Here is a 24,751-nt window from a genome sequence, read left to right as displayed (position 1 = left end):
TATGTGACACACTTAAATGTAAGGTTTTATACTTTTGAGTAAGGAGGGCAGAAAGATGCTTCACCAAGTTAAGATGACAGCAGTCTAGTATGACAATGGATCATCAAAATATGAGTCATGAGGACTACAAGTATCTTTCATCATTTTCAACCCTTAAGCTAATTTTTCTACCACACTGTATGCAAAGGAACTTTATTCATTACAACATTTATTTTATACATATTACTTATCAGGCACAGTGTAGAGCACTGGAAATGTGACAAACAAGACAGGCAGGTTCTTTGTTCTCTCAGTTCTTATAAACTAAAGAGAAAAAAATACATTAATGAAGAAGATGACAATATATTGTGTTAAGTGTGATGACATAAAAGGTAGTAAGATAGATAGTAGAGAAAAACTTCGTTAGATTGAGTTATCAAAGAAGGCCTCTTTGCGAAGATCACATTAAGAACTACAGGAGAGATAATTCAGTCACGTGAAGAAGTAGGAAGGAGTATTTCATGTAGAGGAAACACCAAATAGAAAGGACTTGAGATGGGAGAGGAACAGCACATGTGAAATATGTGAAGGAAACTGATGTCATCGGCTTGAAGTGAATGAGGAAAAGAGTAAGACGAGTTGAAATTAGAGACCAGGGCAGCAACAAGAGTACCCAAGATCACATTCAGCACCTCAGTCTAGAAGGTCTCAGACTGACTTCTCCTCCAGAAAAAAGACTCTAACAGCTGCCCAGTTGATCAATTCAAAACCTTATATTCTTCGTTGACTTAACTTGATTCTTCCTGGTTTCTCAATTGGCTTAACCTCTATTTACTATTAGTCATCAAGTTATGTCTTCTCAACTTCCAAAATATGCTCACAGCTCTAGCCATTACTACCAGCATCCACTGCAACTTCCAAAATATGCTCACAGCTCTAGCCATTACTACCAGCATCCACTGCCATCACCCTAGTTCTGGTGACCATGACCTCCTGCCTAAAATATTATATCAGCTACTCTGTTGTACTACTTGTTTCCACTCTTCCTTCCTCTCCAATCCATTCTTCAATGTTCAGTCAAAGGGATCATTCAAAAAGATTATTCAGATCACGTTACAGCCCCCTTCAAAATCTTTACATAATTTATTATTGGAATAAAATGCTTTATTATGTTATATATTTTATCATAGTGTATATACATATACATGGAAAGGGGGAGAGATAGAGAGAGAGAGAATCTCTGAGAGAGAGTTGCTTTCTTAGTTTTATGCTTTTGGCATGTTAGTAACCCACAACTTGTGGCTTAGATATTACCAAATAGTAAGAATAAATAGTGAGTACAAAGAGAGAATTAGTATTCTTTTGAAATTCTTCCTGAGTTTTTTTTCCCCTGGGCAATTACTTTTTGACAAAATTTAAGTACTCCTTAATTACCAATTTAGTGGTATTAAAACCTGATTTATGTCCGTTCTTTCTAATCTGCCATCATAATTAAATTTTTCTTTTTCCTGTTTACTAAAACATTATTCTATCTACTTGAAGGATAGTTGAGCAATTAATGCTGATATATATCCATCAGTCTCTGCTTTGTTGTTTTGAACTGAATGTTTTCCAATCTTTTTATTTTTCCTTTGACCAAAGTTAAAGTTGCTACATGCCACAAAAAAAAAATCTTTAAAAAATACATAAAATGACTGATTGAGCTCCTACACATTAGTTGATCCATCCAACAGGCGTGACTTTAGGAAATGAAAGGAGTTACGTGAGAAGGAAGGTTCCGCTTTAAAGATATGAGTGCTTCCAGCATGACTGATGATATCGTGAACAGCAGGCAAAAGTCACTCACAAGAACTGGGGCACTTACAGTAAGGGAGACAGTTTCTGTGCCAGTCTGGCAATATGTTTTAAACACTCTTTTGGTGGTTCTTCAAGATCACTTCTATTCTCTTCAGAATCCAGTTTCATAAACTCCCACTCAGTGGCTGGAAAATCAATCTGAAATAAAAATATGGTTTGCAATGTATTGAATGCCTGAAAATACATTATTAATTTAATAATCTCTATCTCAGATTTGTAGAAACTAAAGTAAAAGAAAATTTCTGTTTTTTTTTTTGTTTTTAGTTTTATTAGGTAGAATTATTATAGTTTGACTGACATATACATTATAGTGCATGTAAATACATATAGACAATAAAATATTCAGATCTGGTCATCCAAACTTCTAATTCACATTTCCTTATACATCTGAATATTGGCTCCTTGTGTGTCATTTATTCATTGCTTCACTTCCTCCCACAGCCTTCCCCATTCACACTTGGCCACCATGGCTCCCACTATGATTTGGAATTCCTTGAAGTGGCTGCTGTGAATGTCCCTAGTGTCCATGTCCCACAACCGTGGTGACAAGGTGTCCACGGGCTTGCTCAGGCCCCCATGATTCTGTCAGTTTGCTCAAAGAACTGCAACCTCAACTGCGGATGTAGTTTGGATATTATAAGGCACCCAAACATTAGATCGTAAGTTCAACGGCAGTTCAAGGGAAGGAAGGATGCCTACCGACTGGAAGGCAGTTGCTGTGAGTCTCAGGGAAGGAGCTGAGAAAGAGGGACCCATATGGTGGTCAGGAGTGAAGAAAAAAAGAACCCATGGTACATTAGGACACAAAATGTACTGTGTTCTAAGGATCAGGTATCAATAATAAGACTTTGCCTCTCCCAACATCACTGATAATGGAGGATAAGGAGGCAACGAAATGTTAGGTAAAGTAAAATATTTTGTATAGATAAGTATGGTTTCAAGAAAAGGACTGCTTACATAAAAGGAAAAACCGAGCATTGTGGTATCTGGATTCTAATAAGCAGACCAAAGTGCTAAGTTTAGAAATACCTATAGGTTTGGTTATTGCAGTGATTAGAGGTATGGACACATCATTAATGTAACAAATTATATTCCAGGTACTGTGCTAGATTCTGGGGATCAAACACTGTCAATGTCCTCAGAAATCAAGAAGTCAATGGAAAGAAGTCATTGAGAAAGAAACAGAACGTGGTAAATGTGTTGATAAAAATCTTACTGGTCATTATGTGAAGACAGAGGAAGAGCACTTCATCCTGCTTGGAGTGGAAAGAGAGGAGAGGGTAAGGGAGAGATTCCTAGAGGAGGGTCTGTGGATCTTAAAAAGTGAATATTAATACAGACACTAAGCCCGAGGGGTGGGCAGTGGGAGATGGGAAGACTGTAGACACATGGCAGGCAGGGAACAGTATTCAGAAACGCACGTGGGCAAAAGCAGGACAGCACGTGTCAGAAACTACAATCTTTTCAATGCTGCTGGAGCCTGAAGTGTCAGACAAGGAGCGGCAAGAGAAACAACGAGAGGGGGCTGCACTTTAGGGCTTGTCCTTCATTCTCCAGGTGGTGCTGAGTTACAAGGAGCGTACGCAGGAGAGTGGCAGTTCCAATTTACTTTTTAGAAGAGTCACACTGGTGGATTTGGGGTTGGAGAATGACAAAACTTAAGACGAGAAAAAGCTAAACTATTGTAAAGGAAGACAGAACTGCTGAACGAGGGCAGATGAGGTGGGGAATTGTGAGGACAGACCTGAGGAACATACAGGAGAGAAGCTGGCAGAATACAGTGTGGACCAAACACGACTAGAGAGAAAGAAGGAGGAGACAAGTCAAACAGGTGTATGTGGGGGCATGAACAGACATAAATAATTTAGGGGGTGAAAGCAATTTTGAGAGGATGGTGAGTTCCGTTTGGGATGTTTTGTCTTTGAAGCAGTCTCCAGGATATCCGGGTGAGAATCTAAGCAGGCACGTGCCTGTATTTGTCTGAAGCTTGTGGTGTAAATGAGTCTGAACTAAAGATACAGACTTAGAAGTGAATCTGCAAAATACTGTGAATTAAATCTTAGAAATGAATGAGACCCAGCAATTCCACTGCTGAGTATTTACCCAAGATAAATGAAACATATGTTCACACACAAAGTAGCATATGAATGTTCATAGCAGCACTATTCTTAATAGCCAAAAGGTGGAAACGATCTAAATGTATACTGACTAACGAGTGGATAAAGTGTGGTATAGCCATACAATATATTACTCAACAATAAAAAAGAAATGAATTCTGATATATGCTACTACGTGGATGAATTCTGAAACATTATGCTCAGTGAAAGAGTCAACTGCAAAAGAACACATATTGTATGATTACACTCACACAAAATGTGCAGAATAAGTGAATCTATAGAGACAGAAAGTATATTAATAGTTGCTTAGAGTTGCAGAATACCTAAAAGTTATGGGATTTCTTTCTTTTTGGGGGGGGATTTCCTTATGAAGTAATGAAAATGCTCTAAAATTGACACTGGTGAGAGATGCATGTATCTGTGAAAATACTAAAAAACAATGAACTACACACTGTAAATGTGAGGACTGTATGGTATGTGACTTATATTTCAATAAAATGTTAAAAAGAAATTCTTTCAGGGAGAATAAATCTGAGAATAGCAATGGGCAGTAGGTGTAATCCTCGAGAACTATCAATAGTGAGGACAAGCAGAAGAAGGGGAGCCTGGGAAGAAGACAGAGAAAGGATAACGGGAGAATGTGAAGAGAAAGATGAGCGCAGTAACAGCAAAGCCAGGGGACAGGTTTGTGGGGAAGAGACAGCACCAGAAACTGCAGAGAGAGGGCCAGTATGAAGGGGACTGAAAGTCACCACTGGATTTGGCAACTAGGAAATAGTGGCTTACCTGACAGCAGTTCAGTGTGGTGAGGACAAATAAACCAGAATACAGTGAATTCAGACGTCAACGGGAAGGTGAAGAAGTAGAGAAGCATAAAATAGAACAAGAGCAACATTAACTAAGATAACTCTGCTCATAGTGCTTGAACGGTGATGGAGTCATTCTCTCAGGCTGCAGATGAGGAGAGGCAGGAAGCTGAGGGAGACCCAGATGATGGAGTCATATAATAATCTGTCTCCGAGTCTGAACTCACATCTGCTTTGCTCTATCCACTGCCTCCAGTCAGCAGCATAGAACTTGGAAAGAAAAAATGACTGACTTGAAGAAATCAAGTTCTGTGACATAACATATCCCTTACCACACTGGGGTAGCAATAGTGGGGTAGTAACTGTCAATCTAACACAGGCAATCAGGGAAGTACTGACCTGAAAGAAGTCGGAGAAGCCTAGCACAATCCTTTCATTGTACGGAGGTGAAAACTGAAGGGCAGGTGACTTGTTCACGGTCATAAATTTTACTGTTTAAGAGCTAAAGCTAGATTCCAGATTTCCTCTCTCTCAGCTTGATGTCTTTCCCTGAGACCTGTACTGACTCCTTAACACAAACACTGGTTGCAGAACTTGCTTCTAATTTCCTCACCATCTCATAACCTTTAGGTTGAAAATTCTGCTCTAAATTTAGCTGTATGTAATTAGACTGATACTGGTTATTAAGGATTTTAACTTTAATACCTTAATAACTCTTACTACTTTGTATATTTCATCATCAATTAAAAATATTCTGAGAAGTTTCCCTCTCTGTCTATACCATTTGAAATTATTTTGTAAAAATAGGCTAACTTAACATTTCTGCATACTGGTGAATGATTTCCACGTTCCCTCCTTTTTTTATAAGATAAATTCTGTCATGCCTCCAGGTCCCTACTTGGAAATCTATGCTGCTGTTGAATACTTGAAACTTGCCTTCAGATTCCAGTTGCCAGGATCTGTGTTCATAAAGCAGCTGCTCTCCTCGTCTGAGAAGAATCAAGGAGAGTTTCATCTGATAGCTTCCCTAACATCTCCCATCCTACCACTGCCGCTAACGACCCTGATAATCATAAATTCATATCCACAAAGCTCTGGTAATAGTCAGACTTGGAAGATTTTTGTTAAGTTCAGGTGTTTTGGATCTGGTGAGAAACAGTCTGATAAAAAGCGCCTATATCTTCTTAAAGAAAGTGAGTTGTCCTGTTACAAGGAAACACCTGCCAATCAGTAAGCCATCACATGCGGAGTGTCTATGATGCTGTGCCAAGGTCCAACCTGAACAACCATTCTTTTTTATCATCACGTCCACTGATCAGAAGTGAACTTTCGGCTACAGTCTGGGGGCAGAGGGCAGGGGAGGACTTCCTCCCATCTTTGGAGTGAAAGTCACATTTTTATTAGTGTTATTTTTCTCTTCCATTTTTAACATCTTGCTGTCCATTTTGCTAAACTTTGTCTCTCACATCACTAAACCGTAATCTGAAGATTTTATGAACCTAGAGACTCCACTAGCTTCCTCTAGTGCAGTACTCCTCACCTGAGGGCAATTTTATTGCGAGAGGTCATCTGACAATATCTGGAGGCATTTGTGACTGTCAGAACTGGGGAGGTGCTACTGGCCTCAAGTGGGTGAAAGCCAGCAACGCTGCTGAAGATCCCACAATGCGCAGGCCAGCCCCCATGACAAAGAACTGTCCCCTGCAAAATGCCTGTAGTGCCAGGGTTGGAAAATCTGTTCGAGAGTGTGCTGCTCAGGTTTTCTAGGGAGATGGAAAGTCCATATTCCCTGCACTTCCATGTATGGGCCTGGCCATGCTTCAGGGATCTGATGAATATGATCACTTAAAATCATGAAAGAGTGAGGAGAGTGAGAAAAAAATCCTCTCAGCAGAAAGGACCAAAGCCTGGAATCATTAACCGCCTTTTACTCACGATCACAAACTGCAGCAAGCAGAGAGCCTCTAAGAGAAAAGAAGGTATGATGGATGGATTTTGTTTGCAGTTTCTTCCTAACTATCCAGCTAATTGCTAGTCATTTCGGAAACATACAACAAAAGGGATTTTAAGGAAACATGACACAGTGCAGAGGCAGGTGTATACACACTAATGACTGTTTTAAGACAATGGAAAGAAAAATGAATACGTATAATGAGTAGACTCATGGCAACACTCCATCCCCCTCCTTCATGACTGTGTTTGATGGAGAATGGCTTGAAATTGCTATTATAAAAGTTGGGAGAGAAGAGCCTTGAGAATACTGAATGCAAAATAAAAGCAGAGAGGTTTCACAAATCCCAGCAGGCTGCAGAAAGAGAAGACTATTAAAAAATGTGTGATCCTGGAAGAAAATTGTTTCTGTAATTGACAGCAGGCTACTTATCAACCAATACTTGCTGCGTGTACTTTCATCTCATAGCCTGCCACTTACCTGCAGGGTCACTGGCGATGGCTGGCTTATATCCCACACTCCTGGAGCTATCATTTCTATGGGAGGCTCACGCTGTAATGTCATGCTGAACAGCACAGATCCGGGAATGAATCTGCTGCAAAAGACAACACATACAGACAAACAGACAGAAGTCATTTCCAGAGGGATGCTATTATTATCTATAATTTTTTGAATAAACATAATCAGCTATTTCAGTAGCTTCATTCAGTAGCTAGAAGAGAAACACAATATTCCATAAGCCTAGGTACTGATTAACGGCTCATTTCTAATACACCACACGCGTGGCTATGTTCATAGGCGCCTACGTTTATTTCCACATGAGAAAATTGTCTCCACGATGGTTTCTAACAAGTAGCATTTATTCTTAGTTTCCAACAGCGCTGATTACAAGATGGGACTAAGAATCTCAGATTTATACTCTTGGAATACAACTCCCTTAAATCAATGAAGATGTTAACTCTTAACATTTTTTGCTCCATCAAGTGACTAAATTCCCTGGGCATCTTTAAAGACATGAGCTCTAAATTTATAGAAGGAAAAGATTTAAATTAGCATATGATTTGCAGAATCAAAATAGTTGTGGGACTTCATGGAGGAAATGGTTCTTTATGCACAAATAGAAAGATTATTCATATTCTGAATATTTAAAAATATGTTATAAATTACCATAGTTTATGAAAGTAAATACAGGAAAGACTTCAGACAGGAAGAATTCACGGATAGTTTTAACAGTTTCAGTAACATCCAAATCCACAGATCCTTATAGGAATTTAAGAAGAAGTTATACCTGGCTTGTATATACATTATTGGTAAAATGTTCCAATGATCACTGAGAACAGTCTTTGATTATAATATACCAAATTAAAACCATAGAACTTAAAGTCAACAAAATTAAAGTTCATAAAGAACTTTATTACCTGAGTCTTTTTGAAAATAATTTACAATTCTACCTCGCCATTTAACACACAGATATACAAAATATGAAGAAAAAATCCAACTAATAAAGCTTTTTAAACCCTTAGCCTCCTGAGGCCTGCCTTTTTTATATTTCATATCTAGAGATATTGTTAGAAAGGATCTGCCCAAAGGAGTATAATTTCAAACATTACTGGGCAGATATTTTTATATGATCTAAGAATAATCTTTTAGCAGGATGAATTTAGAGTCTTTTTTCCCCCTTTGTTCTATTCCTCCCTCATCTGGACAAACTTGTTGTTGGTTTTTTTTTTTTTTTTTTTTTAAGTATAACACTACCAGGGGCCAGAATTATTAGCAAGCTAGAAGTTAACTCAATGGGGTAAAGATTAGAACTGTGATTTTTCTCTTTTGCCTTTCAGAGTACATAACCTTTCCCCAAATGGTCTGAAGCATCCATCTCTTGGGAGAAGCTCTGGATTAGCTTCAGCCAGAATGCAGAAAAGAGAAGGTCGAACACTAAGCTGGGAAGGCTGACACGTTCATGTTCTCCGTGGCGTTTACAGAAAATATTCCTGTTCACGGTAAAGAGTTAACAGGGGTGCGGAAGGTGATGTGGCACACTGGATGGAGAATGGGGCAAAAGAAAAAGCCACCACTTTCTGGCAATTTGGGATGGCGGAAGCAGAAGACACAGAGTGAATGTGGTACACAGAGGTATCCCAGTTTCGCCCTCTTCTGCCTTTGGAAGGCAGACGGAGAGGAGTGTTAGAAGCGTGAGTACAGCACAGTGCTGAAGGCTGGGGGGCGGGGGGTGCTCCATTTTGTCCTCCATGTTTCGGATCCTGAAAGAACATCACCTCTTGAGCTGCTCCTGTACCAACCTGTGGCGTGACTTTAAACTTGAGGCCATGTGGTATACAGGCAAAAGGAACTCCTATCTTTAGCTTTATTGGGTCTTCTTTGGCTTCTGTACAGAAGAGATGGGATCTAGAAAAAGCTGTGAAAAAGAAACCCCTGTGAGGGGGTTTTTATAAAGGAGGTCACAGGGTGGGGACAAAAGGCCTCTGTAATAAGGGCATCCGATAGGACCATCTGAGCTGAGGTCAACTGGGAGTCCCAGGTAAACCTCAGATGGGTCTACGGTGCCTGCGAGAGCCCGAGTCAGAGAGTGTCAGTAAGCCCCGGATTAAGGCGGGAGAGCACCCACCACAAGCTACACTAGCTGTAACAAAAAGCCAGCAGCTTAAAAAGTGCCTTTGATTTGGATATCATAAATCACCAGGCCAAATAATCTATTTCTTTTCTTCCTGTGTATCCAGATACCCTCTTAAGAAGAGAATTAGGGTGTCAGGAAGCTATCTGAGTGACTGAGTGTTTTTACTGCATTATTCTATAAGGACTATTTAACTTATTGAATTGACTAATTTTTTGTAATTGATGAAAAGTTTTTTCCTCATTAGTTGCAGGGTGGGAGCTCATGAAGAAAAGTGTGATATATTAATTGCGTTTTTTCTTCACATCTAAGTTGTGTAATGAATCATATTTATGGCCTTACTATATTTATATGGCTTGGCCATATTTCACTCTGAAAATCTGAGTGATCCAAATTGATTCCTGCAAAGAATGAAGGGACTCAAGAATAAGTGTCAGTATGTGCCATTCCTCTCCTTGGATGGAGTCTGGATTAACAGTCACCCTGGCCTTAACCCTGAGGCAGACAGGGAGAATGAAGTCAGAACTCTTGATTCAAGTATGTGTACGAAGGGGTATATCAAACAACAGGGCACAGAGAGCAGGAACTTGTAGCTGTCCAACTGAGGTTGATGTAATATATACTTTAAGGCAATTCAGGGAGAAATTGGCACTTTCTTTGGGTTATCTACGTGTTTGATATTAGTTAATTTATATTCTGATGATGGAATATATTCAAGCGTCTTTTTAGACATTGCAAGCATGGTAGAGGAAATAAATTTCCACAGACTTCTCTGAAGAGAAAAATGAGAGGACGAGGAAGATGATTAGAAGAATTAAGATGTTCAAAGAATGCATCAAAAAGTGTTGGTGGTCTCAGAAAGAGGATGAAAATGGAAAACTTTTAACACTAGGTTGGTGGGGCTCACCAGTAGTTTTAAAATTACAATCCTGTGAAAGGTTTATTAAATCAGTTAAAATTAAATGGAAAAAAAACATGATGAAGGCAAAACATACAGGAAACAGTTTCCTGTCGTGGGAAAGAGCAGCAGACTTTATATAGAGACATCTGAATCCTACGGTCATTAACGAGCCCAACTTGGCTTACCTTCTTCGAGCTCCCTGCACAAAATTAGTGGTTTTCAAGTTTCATATTTGTTTTCATACGGCTTGGTGGTTGGGGGAGCAGACTTCAGAAAGGTACAGAGGAGATGGCAAACAGGTTGGACTCGAGAATTTCAACACCCCACCCACCCCAGCCAACAACATGTAACTGCTCTTACACATGGAGTTTTTGAGTAAACTGTCATTAAAGAAAAGGACCACAATGATAAATTTAACATTTCTATCTTTAAGATCCTTTTAACTTCAATATTGTACAAATTCCTACGCTTAGAAAAACCAAACCAAAATCTATGGCACCAAGAAAACAGATGGGCTGGTTTACCCACTCTGGGCTCCTGTTTCCCCACGTAATAAAAAAAAAAAAGTGGTTTGAATAAAACAATTATTGTCATTTTGGGCTATATGATTCTGTGCATCCATAGCTTGATATTCTGGAGCCAAGAATACAGAAAGTTTCCAAACTGAGCAGCTGGCACTTTCAGAAAATCTGATATTATTAAACTCTGAGACTCTGACTCTCATTGGTCTAACAGGCTTCACACCCAAGAGAAGAGCCCAGGTAAGGCTGAGACAGGAGCCCCTTGCATGGTGGTGAGGTTTTCAGTGTGGTCACAGAGCAGCGCGTGGCACTAAGGGCAAGAAGGGAGACAGCCTGAGGGAGTAACGCGTGGAGTGGGGAGGAGTCAGCCTTTCATTCTGGTTCCTCTTATATTCCTAAGTAGCCCAGTGACCTCTAACAAGTCTCTTAACCTTCCTTCATCATTCACATGTAAATGAGATATTTGAATTAGTTGAGCTCTGAGGGTCTTTCTTATACAGAGAGGAAGAATGATAAGGAATTTTCATCCAGAACTTTTTTATTATTTGATTTTAAGGATATATCCAAAATGATAATTTATAGTGGGGTTAGAGTTGGTTCCTCAGGCAACAGTCTAAGGAATAAGATTTACTTAGGCCTCTTCTGAAATTCCGTAAAAGATTCTAATTTTCCTGGGCTTTAACGCATATCCAGAGTTTTGAAAATACTGGTGCCTGGGCCCCACCACAGACCAGATAAATTAGAATTTTGGGGGGCACTTGGGTTTTGGGTTTTTTAAAAATCTCCCCAGGAGATTTTATTGCTCAATCAGGGTTGAGAATCTCTGTGTTGAAGGAGTTTATCACAACTTAGAAATGCTAAGTAACTACCACGCAATTTTTCTGAATTTAAGTAGACTTTAAGTAGGGAAGGTAGCTCATAGGAATTGTTGAGGGAAGAATAACTTCATTGCTGCAGTATGGAACACCGAATATAGAACACCAAACACAGAATACAGAAGCAATAGAAGTCTTGTCTGCAAAGGAGAGGATTACAAAACTTCTGTGGGCAAAATTTTACCTTTGTACTTGAAACATATTTTTTATAGGACTGAAGGTGATTTTGTGTGCTTGAAAATGTCAGTTTATTTTTATTTGCAGACACTCTTGATGCAGCCATAACTAATATATCTGAGTTTAATCTCCATTGATTCTCCTGAAACCCACTTCTGGAAGCCACAAAGAGATAGGAAACCCTTAATTCTGCTTATTTTCAGGTTGTATGTTGGAAAAAAAAAAAGACATAAATGCTTATTACAACTCCACATGGCTAGGTATGAGCAATTCAAATTGTAATGAATGACAGATTCAATACCAAAAGTTTATGGGCAGGGGTCATTCCCAGAAAGGAAATGAAATTAAATGGCTTATTTGCTGTGATCTGGAAATACCTACATCAAATAAATTGGATTAGAATCCTTGTAACTCAGAGCAATGAGCATCGTGGGAGTTACTATATCTCCCCAGTGGACTGACATGATGGATTTCTTATGTCTTAAAAAGATCTGGATTTCTTTAAGTTGTTTATCCCAGGAGAGAGGGAGATTTTCTGATTTTCATAGGAAATGGTCTTTTGGAAATATACTTACAAATGCTTATTGGCGTGCTCTTTGAAGTAAGTTGTGTGATGGCTTATCATCCATAATTTTGCCACTTTCCCTGAGGAAAAACCTCACTGAGTATCAGTCCCAGAAGGCATTACTTAAAGATGCCTATTGTCTGTGATCACTCACATATAAAATGCTTACCAGTAGTAAGTGATACGTGACAGAACAACATGGAGGCAGTATTTTACTATCATAACCATGTAGAAAAAAGCCTTGAAGATGAGTTTGAAAAAGTATTTCAAACTTTTTATATATTTAATATTTTTTGATTGCCTGTTATGTGCAAAGTAGCGTGTTAGATGATAGAAGGGAATAAAATGGATTAAATGTGTTTTCAGTGAAGGCTAGAAATATAGTCTACAAACATGCTAGATCTTACAAATACTGCAGTTGAAACTTAAAAGAAACTCACTCATGAGAAGGAAGGGCACCTGCATAGCTGCTCCTGGGGAGGAAGTAATGAAAGTTCTTAGCCCACAAATCAGATTTCTGAAATATCTGCTAACAGCAGTTGGTACTCCTTTTTAGGGCTAAACTGCTTCTTATAGATGTTTGAAATTTTATTTCATTCTAAATCTCCTATAGAGATTGATTTTTTTCCAATTCATTTTAGTAAACAAACCTGTACTGATTGCCTGTTTATAAGAGCTACCATGTTAGATGACAGAATTACAAAGAAAATATGTTCCCTGTCCTCACGAAACATACACGTGGAAACTGGCTATAACATGAAAACAAATAAAAGAGCAACACACACACACACGTCAGAATTAATCCAATAAAAATGATGTTTAAAAAATTATCACAGTTGCTTTGATAATATTTATTTATATTGACTAAATGTGGGAACTAAAAGCTGAGGAAGAATTTTCTTAACATTCTTATATTATCAAATCTTTCTAAACGAGAAGGGATAGAAACATTCTTTATAATAATATGATATTAAAATGAAATTATAACCTAGCTTCTAGTTTTCCAAAGGTCCTGTATTTCACAATTTGTTTCTAAAGCAAGTCTTGCCATGTGAAAATAACTAAGTTGATTCATTTAAAATATATTTTCCTTAATAATATAGAAAATTATGTAATTGACTTTATTAAATACCCTAAGTATTAGTAATTCCAAATCCTTACAGTTAAACCAGAAGTTAATTTCTCATTGGCAAATCGTTCTGGTGATGGAATATCTAAACTCATATTTGGCTTACTTTTCTGAAAAATACCATCTTAAAGTTAACATATACTTCTTCTTGGCAATAAAAGGTCAGTCAACCAATTCCCCTGAATAATTTTACTTTAGCCAGAATTCCATGACTTACATTGTTTTTAAATGACAGCACTGATCTAAATCATTTTGAATTAGTAATTCCAGAGAAATTGGCTGGTCGGAGAAAGAAAAGAAATTGAGATTGGCCATGCTGATACCTTTTCATTGTAAATGAGCCAGTTGACAAGCTGAACATGAGGCCTGTTTCTAAGGCCATTTCTATATTTTGCTTTTCAGTCTTGCTTTCAATAGTCATGATTTATATTGAGCTACCTCAATTTTAGAATAAAATGTCTTCTTGATTTTCTTATTATGCCATATACTGCACAATATCTAGTTCTAAGGAGGTTTTATTAAGATGGGAATTTTATTATAATCACAAATGATATACTTACTGTTTTGGAAACAGTGGAAGACAAGTCCAGGCCAATAAATCTGCACTGTTGTTTGCACAGGTAATTCCAAACAGTTTTATAGTGAGCATGGATTCCCTTGGAAGTGACTTTATTTCAAGAGGAAAGTTGATCCTTAAAATAAAGAAGTAGATTACCTAACCAGTTACAATGATGTTTCATGAATATTTCCTTGTAATAAAATGTCATACAACAAAAATATTTTGACTATTTGAATTGAGGCATCCTCTTTTCTGTTCAATCTTGTAAAAGTAGAAATATAGTAGAAGTACACAGAATAATGACACTGGTTAATCAATAGGGACTGCTAAAATTTTGATATGTAAGCTTATTTTTTAAAACTACAATAACTTGAGCACTTACGGTTTATAAGCACAAAAGAAAGAATGATTAACACTGTCTTAGGGACTAGGAGGAGGGCAGGAAATAACTCATAATGGATCTTGAAGAGTAAATGGCTACAATCAGACTGAGATTTGGAAAAGAATATTTCAAGAAAAGTGCATAGACAAGGTCATATATGCATGAAAAGATTAAGTGTAGCTAAGGACTGGTGGGTGGCTCATTGTGGCTAGAACAAGGAATATAATTAAGTTGGTATGGAAGGTCATAGAGGATGCAATTAGAAAGACAGGTGGTGGCAAGAATGCTTAAGGACTCTGCATGCCAGGCAAAAGAATTTGAGATTTTTCCTAATGGCAAAAGGAAACATTTCAATGAGAGAGTATAGAGAGTTGTTTATAATTTTAAATGTGGGCTATTCTGGGTGATGATGAGATTTCAGGAGTTTGGGGGCTGGCGGCTGAGATACAATTCCTAGATACATCAAGGTGAAGAAACTTCAAACTCAGCCCCTGGATTGATTGTAGATATGGGCCAAAAAAGTGGCTAAGGAGAAACACAGGATTGTTAACAGTGGGAAAAACCTGAATTTGGGCATTGAATCCATCAATATATGTAAGAATATCTAGAAGGTTATAAATGATACTCTAAGACTGGAAGGGGTACAGTTGGGAGGGGTAAGTGCCTAAGGAGAAACACCTTTTGGCAGAAAGTCGAGAGTGTAATCTGAGGTCCCTAAGGATGAGAGGGAGAAGGGTACTTTTCTTCTCTTCATTGAGTCATCTTGGTTATATAGAAATGATCAGGTTCTATTATAAGAATCTCAAGAGAAGTATGGTGTTTAGCAGAGATCTATTTATGAGACAAGGAGATATTTTTCAAGAGGTTAAGATGGGGGAATATGTTTAGTAGAAGATGAGAATGCTATGGAGAAATGGGAAAATTGGAACAGAGATTAGCAGATAAGGGAAGATTTGTGGGAACTAATTTCACCAAGAAAGGGGAAGAAGAAAGAGGAAAGTGACTGGAAGAGCAAGTGGGCAGCTTGCACTGGATGATAGCTGATGTTGTTAGGTATGAGGAGTTTGAATAGAATTCACTGGCCTTGTAATTCCCAGCTGAACTTTGAAGTCAAGTTGTTTGAGTAGCAGGTGATGCTTAGAGCACTGATCATGACCAAAGCCTATTATCCAGTTGGAAAGTGCCAGCTGAGGTTGGCCCAGTTGAGGCCTCAGGCAATACTGAGTCTCTTCTCATACTAGAAGTTGGCTATCTTATCTGGATACTGGAAGCAGTCCTTACTGTGGGTGTAAAATAAGACTGGTGACCCCCTTTTGTGATTGGCTAGGCAGTACAACCTCAGGAATAAGGAGGAGTTAATTCAGCCCTGCGACCGTAACTGATTTTGAGGAGTACACATCTCTTTCCTCAATGTGCTGTTCTCTGAGATGAAAAGGGTCCAAATCCAGGTGGTAATAAAGCTTCTAACAAGAGGAAAGACAGAAGAGCTATTTTAGAGGTAAAATGGATAACTAATATTTGACTGACAGCATATTAGTGGAATATGACAATGAAGATTAAAAGATAGAGTCTAGGTTTCTAGGTTATGTTGTAGTGGGTAACTTTAGCTGATAGAAAACAGAAGAGGAAGTTGGGGGAGGGTTAATAAGTGCAGTTGAGGGCATGAGGTCATTAAGTTAATAATAATTCATAGATGTCAATAGGTAAGCAATGTGTGAAGAAGACAAATTCAGAGGTCTGGATCTGCATATATCTGCATTCAAACATTGGCTCTGTGACTATTAGGATGTTCTTACTTGAGGAGTACATTTAATCTTTTTAAGCCTTGTTTTTCTTGTCCATAAAATGGAACAAATATTACATTACACAACACGTGGCAAATGGTAGGTTGTATATCAGCATTATATTCATTATTCAATCAACAGTGTAATAACTTATATTAGCCATTGTGGACAGATGAAATATAATTCTAGTTAAAAGTAGGGAAGGGAAATAGAGGAAAGACTAGTGTGAAGATGATTTATTTTTCTAGATAAGCAAAATTTAGATTAAAAAATTAAATTATTATACATTCAGATATCTAAAAACTAAAAGTCTTTATTTTCTTTCATATTCTTTCATAGGGATAATATTCATTCAATGTAATGTGGACATATTTCTCAGCTTAAAAGAAACTCTGAAACTCAACATAAAATGTTGATGATCCTGTGGAATGCACAGTAATTTCTTGAATGGTCTCTCTTTTACCTGTAATTGACTTTCAATTCAGTTTTCATATTTCTGGGCTAGGATGGAAGCTATAATTTCACTTTATTTCTCACATAATCTAGAATTCTTTTTCTCACTGAGTCTGGTTTCTTCATGTATAACTTCCCTATTAATGAGCTTTTCATATCAAGAATGACAAAAAATTCGATAAGTTACAGTGGATGGTTACTGCCAATCTCCATCTTGTCATTTTTATTAATAAAAATAAATTCTTCTAGGGTAAGAATACATGCTTTCTAAATATTTATTCATTTCTTGAATACATACGGATTTCTAAAGCCAAAATAATTTCACATTCACTGAGAAATCTTTTTTATTAACTTCTACATGGCTATTGAAAAATCAAAGGAATGAATTTTTAGACAAGAAAAAGAAAAATGCTTTAAGAGACAATTCGATAAGTGAAGTTAGATTGCTTCTTTATATGCAAGCAGCTGGCACAGAACTCAAGTTTTAACCATATGTTTGCCTTACTCTACTATTTAAAAGTAAGTAAACACTAAAATTTCTCAAACGTTCTTTTCTTCTCTATGAGATAGCTTTCCTAAAATCAAAATAAGTTTTTGAGAGTGAAAATAGGAGATTTAAAAAGTCACATTGTATAGAACTCATTTATAGATCACTGTATGGATTTTGACTTTCGTCTGAGTGAAGGATTTCAGGATTATAAAACAGAAGAATGACGTGGCCTGACTTACATTTTAAAAGAGATTACTTTAGCTGCTGTGTGAGAAGGATTATAAAGGCAAGAGAAGTGGGGTGACTATTACAAGTCTACTGCAGTAACATAGGGGAGATGGTACTGGCCTAGGGCAATGAAAGTGATGAGGAGTAATATTCTGGAAATATTTTGGGGAGAAATCCTATAGGAGGCCCTGAAGATGGGGTCTGAGAGAAGGAAATTCGGGCTAAGGATTGACCTGAACAATCAAAATTGGAAATGATCACCCAGAGTGGCCATCCAGGGGTAGAAAAGGTTTGGAGTATAAGATCAAGAGTTCAGTTGTAGGAATGTTGAGTATATAACTGTGAAGTTTGTGACTGATGCCTGGGTTGGTGATATAAATTTGGCATATGGATGGCATTTAAAGCTATGTGAATTTAAGAGAAGACTAAAGGAGCAAGCACAGATACAAACGAGAAGAGGCTTCAGTGGTGAGATGACAGTCCATCTGGGAGAAAAAAAGAGTCTGGAGAATGAATGTCCAGGTAGGGAGAAGGGAAGCTAAAAGGACGTGGAAACCAAGTGGAGAGCATATTTCAAGATGGAGGGTGAGATCAATAGGGCCAAATGCTCCTAATAGATCATGAAAGATGAAGACTGAGAAACATACATTTAGCTATGCAGGTCACTGCTGACTCTAATGGTCAATTTCAGTGGAGCAGAGATGATGAAAGTCCGACTGGAGTATGTTTGAGTAAAGGGAAAAAACTGAAGAAAGTGCAAATAGACAACTCTTTGGGAGGGTTTTGCTGCAGAGCCAAGGAAAAAAAATGGCATGGCTGTTGTTGAAAGAATGGAGTAGAGTTTGTTTTATTTTTAAATTTAAGATGTGAAAACTATTTGTAGAATATAAATACTAAGCCCAAGATTTTATATGTTGTAAGAAATAGTACGAAAATCACAGTCAAAGCCTCAGCTTTGGAGTCAGAGTGGGTCTGAGCACTAGTTCTGCCATTTACTGATTGTGGAACCTGGGGTGAGTTAATTAAGCTTCATAAACATCAATATTATGACCTACAAAATGGAGATGACAATACCTGCTATTTTTGTTATTAAGTTTAGATGAGAGAATATATTCTGGAGGTGTACTATGATGATTGGAATACAATAAACAGGCAATGAGGGCAGGGCACTGTGTTCCTGACAGACAGGGGACCCCTACCAGAGGCGTGATTTCTCAGTTCGTAGTTAGGGTAAGTAGCTCAGATGCAGAGAGTAGTTGGATGCAGGGACAGAGAGTGGGGCTACCTCCAGAGCGGAAAGTACAGAGACAGGCAGGAGCCAAACTAGACAGCCTTGTGTGCGATGCTAAATTATTTGTATTTTACTTCATGGGAATTGGGGAGCCACTGAAGAATTTAACAGGCAGAACTGATTCTGTGCAATGGAAGGGGATTTTGTAATTGAAGGTCAGGTTTTTGGTCAAAGGAATCAAGAACTTTAACCAAACAAGGGGAGATAAAGGTTGTCACAGTCGATGAAAGGAACCACAAAGTATGTAAGAACAAAAGACCACACGTTATTTCCACCACTGATGGTGGTAACACTAAGAGCGGGATGGATGGCGTCATCTAGCACCATCCTCAGACTTCTCAAAAATTTGGCTCACATATGTTAATAGGGAAGTATAATACTGGGAGTCAAATTATCTCCCAAGAAAGCCAGCCCTTCTGAAAGGGCTGCTGGGGTGTGGCCTGGGGGGTTTTCTTCCACTTGTGGTGGGAAGAAAATTGGCTCTCAGTGGATCAGTGGAGACCCTAGAAAAATGACAGCAGAGCAGTGTCATGGGAACAGCAAGGAAAAGCAGCAGTAATCATGTAAAAGCCACAGACTGGGCCTGCGAGCCCCCTGAGACTCTGAATAAAGTGACTAGGTTGGGGAGAGGGGCAGAGGAGAAGAGGGGAAGCATGGACAGTGCCAATAAGGTACTTTTCCTGCTTGATTTAATAAATCTCTATAAAATAAAGAGGCAGGAGTTGATTACTCCAAATCAGATGATAGTTTACACAATGCATAATAATTACTATCCAAAAATTTGATTGTTGAAACAAATTCTTAATTATCTTTGGTAGGAAAATGGAGATTACATACGTTATTAGGTGATTCCTTTCTTTGTTATATATGGAGCCGACCTCCCTCCAACCCCAAATAGAGGGTATTCCTCTTATCCACAGTCTGCGAATGATTAATAATTCTCCTTTTTCCAATTTCCCTCTTTGAGCAATTCGATAACGTAGACTGAACATTTATCTAGGTTTTTAAATGGACCTTTAATCTGTTGAATTGAAGTCAGTTATCTATTAGCCCCAGCATATTTATCACATCACTGAAAAGAAATCAACTAGAAACACTAAAAAAAAAAAAAAAAAAAAATACCCTTCACTTAAAAAAGGGGGGAAAAACCTGATCTTAACTAGATAAATGATCTCACCAGAATAAACTTACGTTTCGTTCCAGTTGACCAAGAAAAAAAACAATTTTTTGACTGGAGTATTTCTGTAGTTTCTCACTTGGCATAGCTTCTTTCCAGCATATGAAAGCCAGCAGGAAAAAGAAAATGCTTTATAGCTAAAAAGAAACAACATTGATTCAATAAGCTGAACTCTATAAAGGAACTAGTTTTCTACACGGGTCAATTATTTTTATAGTTAAAAGTCAAATGATAAAGTGTTGTTTGCTTGTACAGAGTGTACTTTAAAAATTACTTTAAGAATTTATGTTCAGTGACATCAGCCAGACTGCAGAATAGGAAGCCCTAGACTTCTTTCCCCTACAGAGACACCAATTCAACAGCAATACATGAATCAATTCTCTTCATGAGAAATCCAGAAACAACATATCAGGCTCTTGTACCCCAGGCAAGTGTGAAACCAGCCACACAGAAATCAGTAGGAAAATTCATGGCACTCATCTCCCAGAGTTCCTCTGCCCCCTGTAGTGCTGTGTGGTCAGGAGGAAACTCCCAAATCTTAGCTTGTCTACAAGGTGGGAGAGAGAAGATTGGAACCTATGTCTAACATTCAGACGTTTTAGGGGGCTGTCCAAAGGACTGGTTTCTGTCTTGCCTGAATCTAGGTGTTGAACAGGAATGGGTACCAGGTTGGGGGCCTCTGAGAACAAAGGTGATGGTCTAAACTAGCACAAACTCACTCACCATTTCCCCCCACCTCAGTGCAAAATGAATAGGAGAAAACCCCCAATTGTTGGCTTCTCCCTTGGGAAAGATTCGGATTGTGATTCCAATGTTCCAGCTTTGGGGGCGGGGCTCTAGGAGGGACGGGTTTCTGTCTCAAAATGCTGACAGGAAACGGTATGTTCTAGATGCCAGGGACCACGGACTTATAAGAACAGTAAAGAGGTTGGGAGGCTTGCTGCCACTCCAGAGGATCTGTAGGACAGCAGACAGAGGCTGACGCAGCTTGATGGCCTCTGCATTGGCAGGGGGAGAGGGGAGCAGGGAGAGCGTAGTGTGCAATCAACATTTTGGCTTTTTCAGGAGGCTGTATGAGGCACCGGTTTATGTCTCACTTAACAGAGCACTGATGGGACCTGGCACACTGGATGGCTGGTAGCAGATGAGAACAAAGCAGAGCTGGGCAGCTAATGGAACACTAAAGAATCTGCAATACCACAGGCTGACATTAGATGAAATAAGAAATTATGAGCTCTTAAAGAAAGAAGCAAAACCTCTCTAACCGTGAATTCACAGACACACAAGTCCAGAGAAGATGCACCTATAGGAAAGGTTTGAAAGGCCCCCGAAATCTCTAGCTGGACTGATAGGTAACATTCTTTCCCTGCATGAAACCAATCCATAAAGACTGGGAGAGGTGGCTGTTTATTTAAACGCTCAAATCCCAACACAAAGTAAAACGAGATATATAAAGAGGAAAACATGCCTCAACAAAAGGAACAAAATATATCTCCAGAAACCAGTCTTAAAGAAATGAACTACTAAAGAAAAAAATATATATTTGCATATGTATATGTACACACACACACACATGCACACACACATGGTCAATAAGCTCAGGAAAATGATGCACGAACAAAGTGAGAGTATCAAGAAAGAGATAAAAAAATATTAAAAAAGAACCACATAGAAATTTTGGAACTGAAGAACACAGTAACTGAATTAAAAAAAAACCAATAGAGAGGTCCAAAAGCAGACTTGATCAAGCAGAAGAAAAAATCAGTGAGCTCAAAGATAGGTATTTGAAGTTATTTTGTCAGAGAAACAACAACAACAAAAAAGATAAAGAAGAGTGAAAAAAGCCTAAAGGACTTATGGGACACAATCAATTGGACAAATATATACTTTATATGAGTCCCAGGTGGAGAGGACTGAGAGAAAGAGGCACAAAGCTGATCAATATGAAAGTATATGAAAGCATATAAAAGCTTGCCAGTAAAGGTAAATATATAGACAAATACAGAATACTGTAATACTGTATGGTGGCACATGAACAACTTTTACTTCTGGTATAGAATTTTAAAGGAAAAAATATAGAAAAACTTTAATTATAAAAATATGTACATATATGAAGACTTAATTTGTGATATCAGTAACATAAACTGTGGTGAGGGGAGAAGAAAAGAGTTTTTGTGTTGTTATTGAAGTAAAGTTCTTATCAGCTTATGACTGGATAAAGAAGTTGTGGTATATTTATACAACGGAATACTACTCAGCCATAAAAAAGAATAAAATAATGCCATTTGCAGCAACATGGATGGACTTAGAGACGGTCATTTTAAGTGAAATAAGCCAGAAAGAGAAAGAAAAATACCATATGATAACACTCATATGTGGAATCTAAAAAAAGAAAAAAAGGAAAAAAAGGATACTAATGAACTCATCTGCAAAACTAAAACAGACTCGCAGACATAGTAAATATTATTATTGGGGGAAAGGGGGTGGGAAGGGATACATTTGGGAGTTTGAGATTTGCAAATGTTAGCCACTATATCTAAAAATAGATTTCAAAAAAGTTTCTTCTACATAGCACAGGGACCTATATTCAATATCTGTACTTATCTGGCTACACAGTTTTTCCATGTGAATTAAAATTAATAAGGATATATTAATAGCTTAAAGATTATGAGAATATTCATTAGACTAGAAATTTGTTCCTCTGTACATCAGCCTCTTAAAATTCTTCACAAAATTAAGAGAGAGGAAAAGCATAAAAGAATCATCCCATGGGTTTTAAATAAATGTATAAGTGAGATAGTATTTTTTTTTTACACACAAAGGTAAAATTTCCTTATTGACTCTATAAAGATGTATTTGCACAGTTCAGTTATTTGCAAAAAATACAGATCAAAATAAAAATTATTTCTCTTTTACCAAAATTGTTTCTTTCAGCTTTTCTTTGAGACACTAAATACAGTACGTACAATAAGTCCATTAGTAAATTACTACTCTCTTATCAACTATAATTGATTTAATCAGTATCCCCTCATAGATTTAATCCATAAGGAATTTAAAATAACTATTATAATATTAGTCTAATTATGTTATTCAAGAAAATACTACATAACAGAGTCAACCTAAAATCTGGCAATGTTCCATGAATAGTTGTGGTTAATTTCTATCGTAACTTAACTCTTGGCTGATTCTCACTTTATCAAGGTTCTATTCTCATAAAATATTTACCACTCATAACTTGATGGTGGTCAATGTGATTTTTTTTAACTTTTAAATACTCTCCATCTCCCTGTACATGTGTGTGCTATCTTGCTCTGTGTTAATTGGCATTAGTCATTTAAACTTAAACACAAAAGATGAAAATTTGGGGGCAATCACTAAGCAGGATGAGAATTTTCTGTTTCCATAATGATACAATGACAACATGCAGTTATTTTTAATATGGAGAATGGAAGATTTGAGGGAAAAGGAATGTACATTGGAAATAAAGTTTTAAATGATTTCAAGAGTAAGGATAAATCTATGCTGATTACATTTCAAAATTTTATGAAATACTTGCTCTTGCAAATAAGATCAAGACAAATTATACTAAATTAGAAGCTATATAAAAAATAATTAACCCTTTTGTGAAAAACTATCACTCACCTGTGTACCCAGGTCTCTGGAATATTATGAGCTGCATACACAGTGAAGCTAAGGTGGGAATCAGGTCCAAGATTTATACAGGAAGGGCTATCAGGTGCATTTAGAGGCTGGAAATCTGCATAAAAGCTGCTGCAATGGGTATCAATTAGCTGGTAGATGGATGTGGACAGTTCAGTTGTCACTTTTTCTATCAAATCTAGAGGAAAAAGATGGAAATCAGGTCATCTGTGAAGGGCCATGTTTATCATAAACCCTCAGTTTCAGCTTTGAAATTTTTTATAACAAAATTTAAAGAAAATTTAATTAAAATGACCCTCCACCAACTGAAGCCAATTAGCCATCTGTGCCTCTGTTTGCAGCCTGGGTTAGCTGCTAGTAGTGTAGATAATTAACAAGCTTTTCATATCTTCAGTTGCAGAATTTTTGGAAGCACAGCCTTTAATCACAAATCAGAGTTCTGGATTATTAATTTGGCATTCTGATCAACTGTAATTTGCAATATTCTTGTTGTAGATTATTATTGTTTAGAATTACTTTTCAGATGAGGAAAATGTTTTCTACATGGCTTACAAGCACTCCAAACAAACCCCATCAAAAGAATTAATAATAAGAAATTTGATTGTGCTATGATGTTTACCATTAACTGAATAATAATCATATACACTGTGTTGCTCTAAAGAGAATTGAAATAGCACATGGCTGGGATCTAAATTAAGCTTGAAGCACAAGGTTTATGATAATTACTATATTTCTTCAAAATCAAAGCCTTTGTCGAGTTTTACCATCAGTTATTTAAATGGAGTCTATTGATTATTCCTAAAAGTGACTTGTCATAAAGGAAGAAAAATGAAGAAAAATGACTAAGTACGGTTGCCAACAGCTTTCAAGGGTCTGCTGAATGAAGGCATGCCAATTTATTATAGACCACATGAAAAGGATCTCCTAATTACAGAATTTAAGGTAAACTCTCCTGAAAATGGCATTCTTTCTCCCGAAAAACTCTCTTTGCTGGGAAATCTCTTACCTGAGTGGAAGGAAGTAGAAGAGACTGATGAAAGGGACCAGGCAGAACAGGTGGACTCTGACCCAAATCAGGAAAGATGGCACCATTACAATGGAGAAGCTTATGAGAATGATGCACATCATCCTACAAGCAGGATTCACTGTCAGACTCTTAAAGGGGCCAGAGAATAACACTCACTGCTGGCATTTTGTATGCAGTGGTGAATGAGTGA

At 37.6% G+C, this 24,751-nt stretch overlaps 1 protein-coding gene across 4 annotated transcripts in view; it reads right to left on the bottom strand.

Annotated features, from left to right (window-relative positions):
* The window catches only part of PIK3C2G (phosphatidylinositol-4-phosphate 3-kinase catalytic subunit type 2 gamma), a 266,594-nt gene that overhangs the window by 169,730 nt on the left and 72,113 nt on the right, over nucleotides 1–24,751 (bottom strand). For 3 of the 4 annotated variants that reach the window (XR_006721857.2, XM_010946489.3, XM_045510288.2), the window contains exons 11-15: nucleotides 23,517–23,712; nucleotides 19,889–20,011; nucleotides 14,071–14,202; nucleotides 7,191–7,305; nucleotides 1,844–1,974 (exon numbers count right to left, since the gene is read on the bottom strand). Coding sequence is in view for 3 of the 4 variants with exons in the window: in XM_010946489.3 (XP_010944791.2) it covers nucleotides 1,844–1,974; nucleotides 7,191–7,305; nucleotides 14,071–14,202; nucleotides 19,889–20,011; nucleotides 23,517–23,712 (697 nt within the window). In the remaining variant the exon portion in view is untranslated. The remainder of the gene's footprint in view (nucleotides 1–1,843; nucleotides 1,975–7,190; nucleotides 7,306–14,070; nucleotides 14,203–19,888; nucleotides 20,012–23,516; nucleotides 23,713–24,751) is intronic. The other variant, XM_045510287.2, reaches the window with a different exon arrangement.

Source organism: Camelus bactrianus, chromosome 34 (genome assembly GCF_048773025.1).
Source record: "Camelus bactrianus isolate YW-2024 breed Bactrian camel chromosome 34, ASM4877302v1, whole genome shotgun sequence".
Taxonomy (NCBI): domain Eukaryota; kingdom Metazoa; phylum Chordata; class Mammalia; order Artiodactyla; family Camelidae; genus Camelus; species Camelus bactrianus.
This window is presented reverse-complemented; position numbering and strand designations above follow the sequence as displayed.